Source organism: Rosa rugosa, chromosome 1 (genome assembly GCF_958449725.1).
Source record: "Rosa rugosa chromosome 1, drRosRugo1.1, whole genome shotgun sequence".
NCBI classification, from domain to species: domain Eukaryota; kingdom Viridiplantae; phylum Streptophyta; class Magnoliopsida; order Rosales; family Rosaceae; genus Rosa; species Rosa rugosa.
The window spans coordinates 10,667,850-10,679,990 of NC_084820.1; the positions used below are offsets into that span (position 1 = coordinate 10,667,850).

At 39.3% G+C, this 12,141-nt stretch overlaps 3 protein-coding genes across 5 annotated transcripts; all 3 read left to right on the plus strand.

Annotated features, from left to right (window-relative positions):
• The first annotated feature begins 443 nt into the window (after positions 1–443).
• LOC133716810 (endoglucanase 2-like) lies at positions 444–1,132 on the plus strand. The gene is made up of 2 exons (XM_062143467.1): positions 444–523; positions 605–1,132. The coding sequence occupies exons 1-2, from the start codon at positions 461–463 to the stop codon at positions 932–934; spliced, it is 393 nt and encodes a 130-aa protein (XP_061999451.1). The 5' UTR covers positions 444–460; the 3' UTR covers positions 935–1,132.
• A 3,550-nt stretch (positions 1,133–4,682) lies between these two features.
• LOC133716817 (endoglucanase 2-like) lies at positions 4,683–7,427 on the plus strand. The gene is made up of 6 exons (XM_062143476.1): positions 4,683–5,090; positions 5,174–5,457; positions 5,783–6,220; positions 6,415–6,562; positions 6,652–6,818; positions 6,900–7,427. Exons 1-6 carry the CDS (start codon positions 4,850–4,852, stop codon positions 7,227–7,229), a joined length of 1,608 nt encoding a protein of 535 aa, XP_061999460.1. The 5' UTR covers positions 4,683–4,849; the 3' UTR covers positions 7,230–7,427.
• An 833-nt stretch (positions 7,428–8,260) lies between these two features.
• On the plus strand, positions 8,261–11,234 carry LOC133716828 (uncharacterized). Of its 3 annotated transcripts, XM_062143490.1 has the most exons (4): positions 8,261–8,464; positions 9,169–9,214; positions 9,409–10,271; positions 10,765–11,234. In XM_062143490.1, exons 3-4 carry the CDS (start codon positions 9,412–9,414, stop codon positions 10,937–10,939), a joined length of 1,035 nt encoding a protein of 344 aa, XP_061999474.1. In that variant the 5' UTR covers positions 8,261–8,464; positions 9,169–9,214; positions 9,409–9,411; the 3' UTR covers positions 10,940–11,234. The 3 variants fall into 3 exon arrangements, with proteins under 3 accessions (XP_061999474.1, XP_061999469.1, XP_061999479.1); XM_062143485.1 differs by lacking the exon at positions 9,169–9,214 and having other exon boundaries at positions 8,262–8,464; XM_062143495.1 differs by lacking the exons at positions 8,261–8,464; positions 9,169–9,214 and adding an exon at positions 9,258–9,282.
• Positions 11,235–12,141: the final 907 nt, after the last annotated feature.

Genomic DNA, 12,141 nt, shown 5'->3' on the forward strand with positions numbered 1-12,141 from the left:
GGAGGTGCTCCTTTGGGGCCAACCCCAAGAGCCTTCTTGAGAAACTTCCAGAACACTAACAAACTCCTGGATATAAGCACCAGCCAACTCCACAGAGTTCTGTTTGTTCCATTGTGGAGCAGGTTTTGATGTCTAGGATAAGTTTCTTCGGTGCAATAGAGCTCCCTATGGCAGAGAACCTTGATCTCCAGATGTACCGAAAAACTGCAGAGGTCTTGTGTGGACTTATACCTGATTCGCCTACGGCCGCACCTGACAGAACAGACAGTAATGTTCCTAACAATAGTTCATCTGTATCAAGCAAACACGTATTCCTTATCACATATTTATGAAATGGTGTGTGTATTTTGATGTAGATGGTCTGATATGGGTGGAAGAATGGAACTGTCTACAACATGCTATGTCTTCAGCCTCTCTAGCAGTTCTCTATAGAGACTACATGGTTACGTCTCAGACTGAAATGCTGTATTGTGATGGGAAAATTTACAAACCTGAAGATCTTCGTAGCTTCGCCATCTCTCAGGTATTACTCAATTGGTAATGAGTTGTAACATTTGTCATTTTTCTTATATTGATCCGAACCACATTGCACAAATACTTGCAGGCAGATTACGCGTTGGGAAAAAATCCGATGAAGATGAGTTATCTTGTAGGGCATGGGGGTAACTACCCTCAACAAGTGCACCATAGGGGATCTTCCATTCCGGTTGATGCAGACACTGGCTGCAGAGATGGGTTTAAATGGCTGTACTCCCCCGATCAGAATCCAAATGTAGCTGTTGGTGCCCTGGTTGGTGGCCCTTTTCAGAATGATAGCTATATGGATATCAGGAACAATTCAAAGCAAGGTGAACCAAGCACTTACAATAGTGCTCTCATTGTTGCCCTGCTGTCTGGCTTAGTTTCCACTTCTTCGGTGCCCAAGCACTTATAATGAAAGCACTTAGCCACCTTGTATCATATGTAGAAATTTTGTGTGTACTTGTTTATAGCTCCTACCCTTTTTAGTGTTAGAGGTAGAGAATCTCATAGTAATACCAGAAGTGATTCTGACCAATTTTCCTGGAAGTGTAAATATGAGTTTCAGTAATGTAAGTAGTTTTTGTTGAAATGCCAATTCATTTAGTTCAGATATCAACAACTCACAGAGATATTGCTTCACTATACAATATCCTAATTAATGAACACTTAAGCTTCATTCAGATCACTTTGGTTTGGTTCAGGTTTAAGAACCATGTCCTAAAAGCAAACCCTTTCTTCATCTTCAATCAAACTTTGATTCATACATTTCAATAGTAACCACCATTTCACCCCAACACCTTCCTTGCCCTATCCACCTTAGTCCAACGTGATTGTAATTCTCCTGCCAAATTCTTCGTTTTTACATTTCAAAAAAAATATTTTTAAAAAAATCGTCAACATCACTACTTCACATCCCTAACAAGAATTTAACTTTTAAGAAGTTATTTTGTGACAATATACAAATTCCGATTCTTTCTATGCTATGATTGAAACGTTCTGTGGTACATTAAATATAAACCAACTCTCTATACCAAAAGACCAACTTCCCGTAGTTATAGACTAATTCGAAATCAAACTGGACTAGTCTACCAATGCATTAAGTAGATCTATCTCTGCATCAAATTTATTTACTTAATTCATTAATATTAATACAAATGTATCATAAATGAATCCAAATTTTACAGTTATATAATGCCATTAGTCATTTTGGACCATGTTGAATTTTTTATTTTTTCCTAGCTTGGCTCTGAAGTGAAGCACCACTTGACCCATACATCTTGTTACATAGGTATTGACATTTATATTTCAGTTTTTTTAGTCACAACGATTCCTTATCCAGAGGACCACAATTTCTGCATTATTAAATCAATTGAAAAACTTTTTCAGAAATCCCACATTTTAATTTTTACTTTCCAAAGTAAAAGTAAAATACAGAACACAAAATCAGGGGCAAGCAGGCCCTCAATTGCCCGAAATTGGAGATGGACCCAGGCTTCAGGTCACGGAACCACGTTCCCGCTTCGCCGGTTAGACTCGAGGGGAAGAATTTGCAGAAAAGTCTCTCATTATTCGTCTCTGTGGTCATCTGCTGCATGAACTTTCTGAGGTGATCCACGGGATCGGTGGTCCCATCGTACTGATGAAAAATAGGCGTAACGAACTTGAGCGGTTTCTCCACGCTAAGAATTTCATCGATAAATGGGGACCTCCCTATTTCCCTTGTAGCGGCCGCAGCCAATTCTCCGGGACTAGCATTTAGCACTTCTCTCAACATTTTCTCTATCTGGGACCTCCAGCTTTCATCTTTGACCTTCTTCGCTTTCTTCTGGTTGTTCTCCGGCACGGATCCCGAGCTCCCTCCTGCTAAAATCTCAGCGTCACCGTGAGCGGACTTTTTGGTGGGCTCCTCTTCTTCTTCTTCATCGCTTGAATCTCTGATTGGATCTTGCTCGCTCTCCTTCCGTTTCTGCCTACGGGCCTCTCGGAGCTTCTCTTTCTTTCACAGCTGAGCGAGTTCCTCCTCCATCTTTTTCATTTTTTTGAGAATGCGTGCATTTTGGTCGTGTTGTGATCCACCAGATCCAGTCTTGTCGGATGGATCCAGATTGAAACCTTCCACTCCCACCATGTTAGTTTTTTAGGGAAACGAGGTTTCCCAGAGACGGCGCCAATTGTTGGTGTGGACAAATTCCATGGAAAGTCTCCTCATCTACTTCTTCTGACTGGAGCGGGAGTGGGGATTTGTGTTCCAAGACCTGAATGACGATCCTTGGGGTAGGGCTTTGACTTGACGCTCTCTGCTTTTGAAAAGGAATGGGTGGGGGTACCTCCAAAAGGTACTCTGATGCTTAAGTTAGTAAGAGCTCAAGGTGTGATAGGTGTATTTTGGAAATGACTGCTTACCTCGAAAGTTTAACTCTCCTAGTATTTATAGACGAGCCCGACCGGATATTCCGACTTGTGCCCGTAGTGGCCATCTTGATCCGCAAGTCACGCACGAGTGGATCCACGTCGCCACTCTTTTGGTGTCGTGGGGAATTACCTCAGAATACTTGGGACTTTGGACAAGCCGAACAGATCCGTTGACCGATTCCGCTGCACCCATACCCATCTTCTGGGAATTGTACCTCGCCTCACCCAAATCCACCCTGAGGGAATCTTCTCCTCCTTGAGGGGATTGTGTCTCACCTCAACTAAATCCACCTTGAGGGAATCTTCTCCTCCTTTAAGGGATTGTGCCTCACCTCAACTAAACCCTCCTTGAGGGAATATATTGTGTTTCACCCAACTTAACATTCCTTCATTGGCGGGATTACTCTCCCTTGCTGTGCCCAAAAGCTACCCTCGAAAACTTTTACTCCAACATTGATTGAAACAATTAGTTACGTACATAAGCAATAAGTATATCAGAGAGCCACTGTGGTCATATCTTTATCTAAACTTGAAATGTAAAAAACAAATAAGCATTTTTCACTAACATGTGCGCTGCCTGATTACATTTTCTAGGACAATATGTACAAACTACTAAAAGGAAGAGGTGAAACATTATTTTCACCCTCTTCAATTAAGACACTTTCTACCGAAAGATCAACCCCTTTTTTCTTTAAATCAAAGACCACGAACAACGAATCCAATTTCAGGATGATTTTGAAAGATTGAAATCTAGCTTGAAGCAGTGTTTGAAGTCCCAAAGCAGCAGCATATAGTTCAACATCCTTCACACTAAAACATCCAACCATTCCTTTAGATACTTGCAAGTAATGATTCACCATTTTCATCCCTTAAAACTGCACCCAAACCCCTTAACTTAAATAAGGGGTGTCAGATGGGTAGTTGAATACTTGAATTTTTCAATCTACATGGAAATTGAGGATTTTTTCAACTATGCCTAAACCCTGATTTTTTTTTTCTTTTTCCCTCCTTTTGGGTAGCCAATGTTTCGAAAATTGTGATATATACGTTGTCATGTTCTAATGTTATAAAATTTAGAGATTTGAAAACAAGTGAAGGTAGAGACTCATGACTTAAGTCTTAAGATGTGGTTCTCCTCTTGCAAAGCCGAAAACTCCTCCTTGGTTTCTTTGGACACCTTTTTCACAAAGGTTGAACTTGAGGTAAGGCCTATAAACGCAATCGCCCAAGACTGCAAATTTCCAAGCCCGTAATTTCAAAAATCTTAATGTAACATTCTGAATAACATACGAATCATGATGCAGCATACGTCTTTTATGAAGAAAGACAAATCCTATTAAACTAAATGGTATTAGACGTCTTTTATCATCTTATTATTAATCTTACTATAATTTATGCATAAGTCGAAGGATTATTTTAATTTTCGGTTCTCAAGTCTTAAATATATTAGCTTTGAACTTGTCATCCACAATTAATAAACTACAATTTCTATTCCATTGAAGAAGCTTTGGTAGTGAGATTTTAACCGCTCCCATGGCCATAGTTGGAATTTGTCTTCCTTGGAACTAAAGAATTTCTTCCCAGGATTCTCCCTTCAAGTCAAAACAAAAAGGCCAAAGCAAACACAATCCATCACCTTGCCAATTCCCAAAAACGGACAAGTACAACTTGCTGTTTCTCTCTCTACTATTTAAATCCCAACCTCTTCTGAATGGCAATAACTAATCAACCGTATCATTCTTCAGAATCTTCGGCCGCTCATAATCACAAAGCCCTCGAGTCCTGTCTCCATGTCCTCCAAGAACCGAAACAAACAGTGCCTTCAAAATCTTTAAAAAGCCAAGAACGTCCCCAAATGTCGTTCTAAATGGTTCATGCAAATTCAAAGAAGAAGTTGCGTTGCAGATTTGTGTAAATGGTGGAAGGAGAAGAAAAAGCTTATCACAGAGAGTCGAACACAAGCTGGGGTTGGCGGTTAATTCTGTTACTATATATATCTCTCGTCGCCGCAGCTGCTACCCTCACTCTGCTAAGAAACTTCAACCGCTACTTCCATTCAAGTCAGGTGACTCAGGTCTCGGGTCAACCCGGACCTGTAGTACAAAACTACGCCAACGCTCTTCAACTCGCCACCCAATTCTTTGACGCCCAAAAATGTAACCCTTAATTCCCACAAACCCAGTTCTCTCAAAGTTGTGATCTTTCCTGTTGTTTGATAGTTTGGTTATTGTTGTTGTAGCTGGGAAGCTGGTGAAGAACCGGGTCGCGTGGAGAGGGGACTCGGGGCTCCAAGATGGGAGTGAGGAGGGGTTGGACTTATCAAAGGGGATGTATGATGCTGGTGATCTTTTAAAGTTTGGGTTTCCTATGGCTTTCACTGCAACAGTTTTGTCTTGGGCTATTCTTGAATATGGGGACCAAATGAAAGAGGTGAAGCAATTGGGTCATGCCCATGACTCGCTGAAGTGGATCACTGATTACTTGATCAATGCACATCCTTCCCCAAATGTGCTCTATATTCAGGTACACATTGCTTGCAAAGTTACAATCTTTACCTTTATATTTTAATCACGTGCTACAATCTCACGTCGGAAATGTGACACAATAAGATGACCATTAGTAATAGACCACTAGTAGTACTGATGTATTGGGGCTTGTCGAAACTATATGTTTTTATCTGGAAATGTCATAGTTCGTTTGAATTTTGGTGATTAAGTTGGAGACAATATCAGTGCTTGTTTATTATTTAGTAATGGACACGGTTTATTGTTCAACCACTCACCTTTTTCATGAGCAAGAATCAGCCTATTGAAATGTCTAATTATAGTTTCCTTATATGTAACATTAGGTGGGTGATCCTGAATTAGACCATAATTGTTGGCAAAGACCTGAAACCATGACAGAGAGAAGGCCTCTAGTTCAAATCAACACATCTTTCCCAGGAACAGAAGTGGCAGCAGAAACAGCAGCAGCTATGGCATCAGCATCTCTTGTTTTCAGGAAAATCGACTCCTCATACTCAAAATCGCTCCTCAAGCATGCTGAGCAGCTGTTTAATTTTGCCGATACTTATAGAGGTTCTTATAGTGTCAGCATACCCCAAGTGCAGGGGTTCTACAACTCTTCAGGATATGGAGATGAGCTATTGTGGGCAGCTACCTGGCTCTACCATGCAACTGGAGATCTGGACTACCTCAAGTATGTGACCGAACAGCACGGGCCGACATTTGCTATATGGGGAAGTCCATCTTGGTTTAGTTGGGATGACAAGCATGCTGCAACTCAGGTACATTTAGTTCTTAATGTCCAATCATGTCAAAGTTGCCTTTTGTAGCTTATAGGCCAAGTTACTATTTATGGTTACCAATTTTCTCTTTAGCTCTATTTTCCTACAGAATTACAAAGAAATATAAGTTAGTTTCATCTATATATAAGCACCAGCCAACTCCACAGAGTTCTGTTTGTCCCATTGTGGAGCAGGTTTTGATGTCTAGGATAAGTTTCTTCGGTGCAATAGAGCTCCCTATGGCAGAGAACCTTGATCTCCAGATGTACCGAAAAACTGCAGAGGTCTTCTTGTGTGGACTTATACCTGATTCGCCTACGGCCGCACCTGACAGAACAGACAGTAATGTTCCTAACAATAGTTCATCTGTATCAAGCAAACACGTATTCCTTATCACATATTTATGAAATGGTGTGTGTATTTTGATGTAGATGGTCTGATATGGGTGGAAGAATGGAACTGTCTACAACATGCTATGTCTTCAGCCTTTCTAGCAGTTCTCTATAGCGACTACATGGTTACGTCTCAGACTGAAATGCTGTATTGTGATGGGAAAATTTACAAACCTGAAGATCTTCGTAGCTTCGCCATCTCTCAGGTATTACTCAATTGGTAATGAGTTGTAACATTTGTCATTTTTCTTATATTGATCCGAACCACATTGCACAAATACTTGCAGGCAGATTACGCGTTGGGAAAAAATCCGATGAAGATGAGTTATCTTGTAGGGCATGGGGGTAACTACCCTCAACAAGTGCACCATAGGGGATCTTCCATTCCGGTTGATGCAGACACTGGCTGCAGAGATGGGTTTAAATGGCTGTACTCCCCCGATCAGAATCCAAATGTAGCTGTTGGTGCCCTGGTTGGTGGCCCTTTTCAGAATGATAGCTATATGGATATCAGGAACAATTCAAAGCAAGGTGAACCAAGCACTTACAATAGTGCTCTCATTGTTGCCCTGCTGTCTGGCTTAGTTTCCACTTCTTCGGTGCCCAAGCACTTATAATGAAAGCACTTAGCCACCTTGTATCATATGTAGAAATTTTGTGTGTACTTGTTTATAGCTCCTACCCTTTTTAGTGTTAGAGGTAGAGAATCTCATAGTAATACCAGAAGTGATTCTGACCAATTTTCCTGGAAGTGTAAATATGAGTTTCAGTAATGTAAGTAGTTTTTGTTGAAATGCCAATTCATTTAGTTCAGATATCAACAACTCACAGAGATATTGCTTCACTATACAATATCCTAATTAATGAACACTTAAGCTTCATTCAGATCACTTTGGTTTGGTTCAGGTTTAAGAACCATGTCCTAAAAGCAAACCCTTTCTTCATCTTCAATCAAACTTTGATTCATACATTTCAATAGTAACCACCATTTCACCCCAACACCTTCCTTGCCCTATCCACCTTAGTCCAACGTGATTGTAATTCTCCTGAATCCAAATTCTTCATTTTTACGTTTCAAAAAAAATATTATAAAAAAAATCGTCAACATCACTACTTCACATCCCTAATAAGAAGTTATTTTGTGACAATCTACAAATTCTGATTCTTTCTATGCTATGATTGAAACGTTCTGTGGTACATTAAATATAAACCAACTCTCTATACCAGAAGACCAACTTCCCGTAGTTATATATAGACTAATTCGAAATCAAACTGGACTAGTCTACCAATGCATTAAGTAGATCTATCTCTGCATCAAATTTATTTACTTAATTCATTAATATTAATACAACTGTATCATAAATGAATCCAAATTTTACATATATAATGCCATTAGTCATTTTGGACCATGTTGAATTTTTTATTTTTTCCTAGCTTGGCCCTGAAGTGAAGCACCACTTGACCCATACATCTTGTTACATAGGTATTAACATTTATATTTCAGTTTTTTTTAGTCACAATGATTCCTTATCCAGAGGACCACAATATTAAAACTTTGAAAACTTTTCCAGAAATCCCACATTTTAATTTTTACTTTCCAAAGTAAAAGTAAAATAAAGAACACAAAACCAGGGGCAGGCAGACCAAAAAGAAAAAACAGAGGCTCTTCAACGTTATTATTAGTGCTCTGTTTTTTTCCTACCAAAAAAGAAAAGAAAAACCGGCGTGCCGGACCAAGACGACGAACACGGCACCAGCACCCACCCACCCACCAACCACCAATCACCTCCTCCTCTTTGGATTTCAAGAACCCTAATCCTCAAATCCATTGCCTTTCACTCAAACCCAAAGGGTATGTTTTTTCATTTCTACCTCATCTTCATTTTTTTCAGAGCTTGCTTTGCTTTGAATCCTTCATCGTTTTCGTTTTCTTTGGTGGGTTTGATGCTGTTATGTTTTTTACCTTCTTCAAGTTTCTGCCTTTTTTCAGTTTCAATTGTGTCACTTTGTTTGAAGATTTGATTTTTTTTGTTTTTGATGAATATCGGATTGTGCTTGTTTGCAATTGGATTGATGGACTAGAATTCCCATTATCTGATGTGGGTCATTGTGATAAGATTCTGATGTTGATTGTTGTTCATTGAAGTTTTGGTATTATTTCTGGTGAGTCAAAAATGTTTGAGCTGGAAATAGCTTTAGATTTATGATATTTTTACATGTTGGATCTTCTTCAGTTTGTGCTTGATTTGATTTCAATGTAATTTCTGCACAGTGCTGATACAGTCTTGGTTTAGTGGACTTGTTTTTTTTTTTTTTTTGCGTTATCTGGAATTGTGAATTCAATTTTTGAGCCTAGTGGCACTGTGGTAGTGCTTACTTGATAAAATGCCTGATGGTTTCAGAGAAATTCTGAAAATATAACTTATCATCAAGGTCATGGATGCAGCTCTATTTGAGTTTTGTTTACTATCTTGACCAGCACATTGTAATCTCTGTATGAGAGAGTGTGCGATAATTTACCAACATGCTTGAAGTTTCCCGCTTTTCATTCTGCAGAAATCCCCAGCTCTATATCAGTAGATGCAGCATATGTGGATTTTGGGTGCATTTCGTCTCCTTTTGTTAAATAAATATGCCTGATATAGCAAGATGGAAGCCATGAGTTAGCAGGCACTTTGAGCTTCTTAATGTGATATTCATTTGAATGATCTTATGGGAGTTAGGCCTTCATATTGATGTGGTGTCCATCGTATTAGATTTAAGGGTATTTATGTTCTTTTTTACAATTTTGGACAGGGGATGGCAGCCGGAGAAGAGTTTAACTTGTCAACCTTGAAGTCTCAACTGAGCCAAACACATGAAATGTGGAAGCTGGAGATGGATCAGCGTCAGTCCCATGTGGATGTATTGCAAAAGAAGCTTATAGAGGTAGAGGCTTGTATAGAGGGGTCTGATGAAGACTCAAAAAAGGAATTAGAGGTTCTTTGGCGGAGAGTTAAGACGGCTGCCAGTTTGTTAACATACTTGAAATCAAAAGCAAGAATAATGGCTGTTCCTCATTTAGCCCATACAGCATGTGGCATCAAACAATCTGAAGGAGTGGGGCTTGTTGATAAAAATGGTACACCGTTGGCTGGATGGTCTCGGAATGTTGATCTTTCTTCCTTTGAAATTCCAGATGCAGATTCTTCAATTGGGATTGGCAAGCAACAGGACTCTCTAGATGAACAAGATGCAGCTTATATCAGTGAACTGCTTAAGTCTGTGCAGATGGTTACAGATGTAATGGAAGCTCTAGTTAAGAGAGTTATATTGGCAGAATCTGAAACGGCAGTTGAGAAGGAGAAGGTAACTTTTGGTCAGGAAGAAATTAAGAAAAAGTCCATCCAAATTGAGAACATGTCTTTGAAGTTGGAGGAGATGGAGCGGTTTGCTCTAGGTACAAATGGTATTCTAAATGAAATGCGGCAGAGAGTTGAGGATTTGGTTCAAGAGACATCTATACAGAGGGAACGAGCCACAGAAAATGAACAGGAGCTTTGCCGGGTGAAGCGGGACTTTGAGTCTCTAAAATCGTATGTCAGCAGTCTCATCACTGTACGAGAAACATTGCTTTCATCAGAGAAGCAGTTTCAAACTATTGAGAGGCTGTTTGAGCGGTCAGTATCTTTCTTATTCTGCAGTGAATGGATGTTCAGTTTTCACTATATTTTCCCTTTAGTTATCATGTCAGATTCTTTGCAATTGATTTCCTTCATTGTAGGTAAGAAATCTTCTCTATGCAAAGGCCTCCCTTTCATTATGATACTTGCATCTTGTTTCTCCCTTCTATTAGGATGATAATAGAAAGGATAGAATGCTTTGCTTGCTTCCGTATTGCGTGTCTTGCTGAGAAAAGCATGAAGCTATCTAAGCACTTATTTGAAATTTCTTTGATCTATATGGTGCTGAATTGTCATTTTATTAGATCTTTTGCATGTGTGCACACATGGAGAGGCATATGTTTCCATGTGTGTCCATGCTCTTATGTTTCTAAGCAGCAGTAGTCATATGCTTATGCCTGTGTTAATCCTGATTGTATGCCATTGTACAAGCATATACGCTAGCTGGACATGTTTTGTTGTTTCATTATCTCATGTTGCTTTGGAACAGGCTAGTTGCAAAAACAACACAGTTAGAGGGTGAGAAAACACAGAAAGAGGTGGAAGTTCAAAAACTTATGCAAGAGAATGTGAGGCTGAGTGCTCTTCTTGATAAGAAAGAAGCCCAACTTCATGCCATGAATGAACAATGCAAGGTGATGGCTTTGAGTGCTTCGAACATCTAATTCTTCAGGCTTGCCTTTGTACTTCCCGGTGGCTGGTGGATGGTTGTTTGTGGCCGGTGGATTGCTTTGCAATGCCATTTGGTTCAATCCCACCCGTTAGATCCAGGGACGCATCTAGCAATGTATGACTCTGAGTGGCAAACTTTGTCAGATATCCTTTCTTTCAATTGTAACATTGTGAAGTGCCCCCTGAACTTGTTATCTGGTTCTGCATTTATGCTGCTGTTGTTGGAAACTAAACCCAAAGAGTCTTTAATTGGAATGCAATATCTGAGTTAAAATGTTTATGCATCAATGCCTTATAGGTTGCCTATCTGCATATTATGCTTCACTTCTACATTTATCCCTCTGATATTCTAATTAGATCTTGAAATATGTTATATCAATCCATATTCTAATCCATGAGCTAAATATGAAGTTGAAAAGGTTGTAGCTCTCAACTTTCCTTTCGGTAATCTTCTAAATATCTAACGGTTGATTTTCAGAAGTGATATACCCATGCATATATAAACATCTAACGGTTGATTTGCGGTAATGTAATCTAAAAGTGGGTCTCTCAAACCGTTGATTAGAAAGTTTTCATGAATCCTCATTTTAGGCGTCCTCATTAGGAGCTCTCTCAACAAATATGCATTACTTAACTAAAGAATTTGACACCTTACTAATGAAACACTTGATGTTAAGTATCAACAACACAATTAAAGTTTAAACAATTTTAGACCCACCCTAAAGTAAATACTTATGGACGATTAAACTATAAAATTACCTATTTAGAGGATTTTGAAAAAAAAAATATTGATAAATATGCTATGCCTTTTGGCTTTTGCTGGTTGGCGGTTACCCCAAAATTGAGTCTTTTTGTTTCTTCACAAAAAAAAAAAAAAAAAAAAAGATCGAAATGTGTTAGGGTCACACCCAAACCCTTCTCTTAATCTTCAGGCCCAGCCCAACTTCGACTGATGCTCTTGTTCCTTTCAGCAAACCAGATCTCCAGGCAGTACGGTGACTAGACCTCCCTCTGAGTCAAACCTGCCATTTTTGTCTTCAGTGTTGTTGGGACCTTTTTGTCCTTCTATTCTATTGTCCCTGTCGAGATGTCAGGAACCCAAATGTAGAAGACTCTTTATATTGTAGCAAACGGCTCTTTGAAAGCCATCAATGAATGAAATGCATTTCCTTTAATTTATCTTTCTGTTTGAATT

Coding starts and splice junctions, on each gene's coding strand:
- LOC133716828 (XM_062143490.1), top strand. CDS start 9,412: ATGGCAGCCGGAGAAGAGTTTAACTTGTCAACCTTGAAGTCTCAACTG. Junction 10,272..10,764: donor ATTGAGAGGCTGTTTGAGCG/GTCAGTATCTTT, acceptor GCTTTGGAACAG/GCTAGTTGCAAAAACAACAC.
- LOC133716810 (XM_062143467.1), top strand. CDS start 461: ATGCTGTATTGTGATGGGAAAATTTACAAACCTGAAGATCTTCGTAGC. Junction 524..604: donor GTAGCTTCGCCATCTCTCAG/GTATTACTCAAT, acceptor AAATACTTGCAG/GCAGATTACGCGTTGGGAAA.
- LOC133716817 (XM_062143476.1), top strand. CDS start 4,850: ATGGTGGAAGGAGAAGAAAAAGCTTATCACAGAGAGTCGAACACAAGC. Junction 6,221..6,414: donor ACAAGCATGCTGCAACTCAG/GTACATTTAGTT, acceptor ATTGTGGAGCAG/GTTTTGATGTCTAGGATAAG. Junction 6,819..6,899: donor GTAGCTTCGCCATCTCTCAG/GTATTACTCAAT, acceptor AAATACTTGCAG/GCAGATTACGCGTTGGGAAA.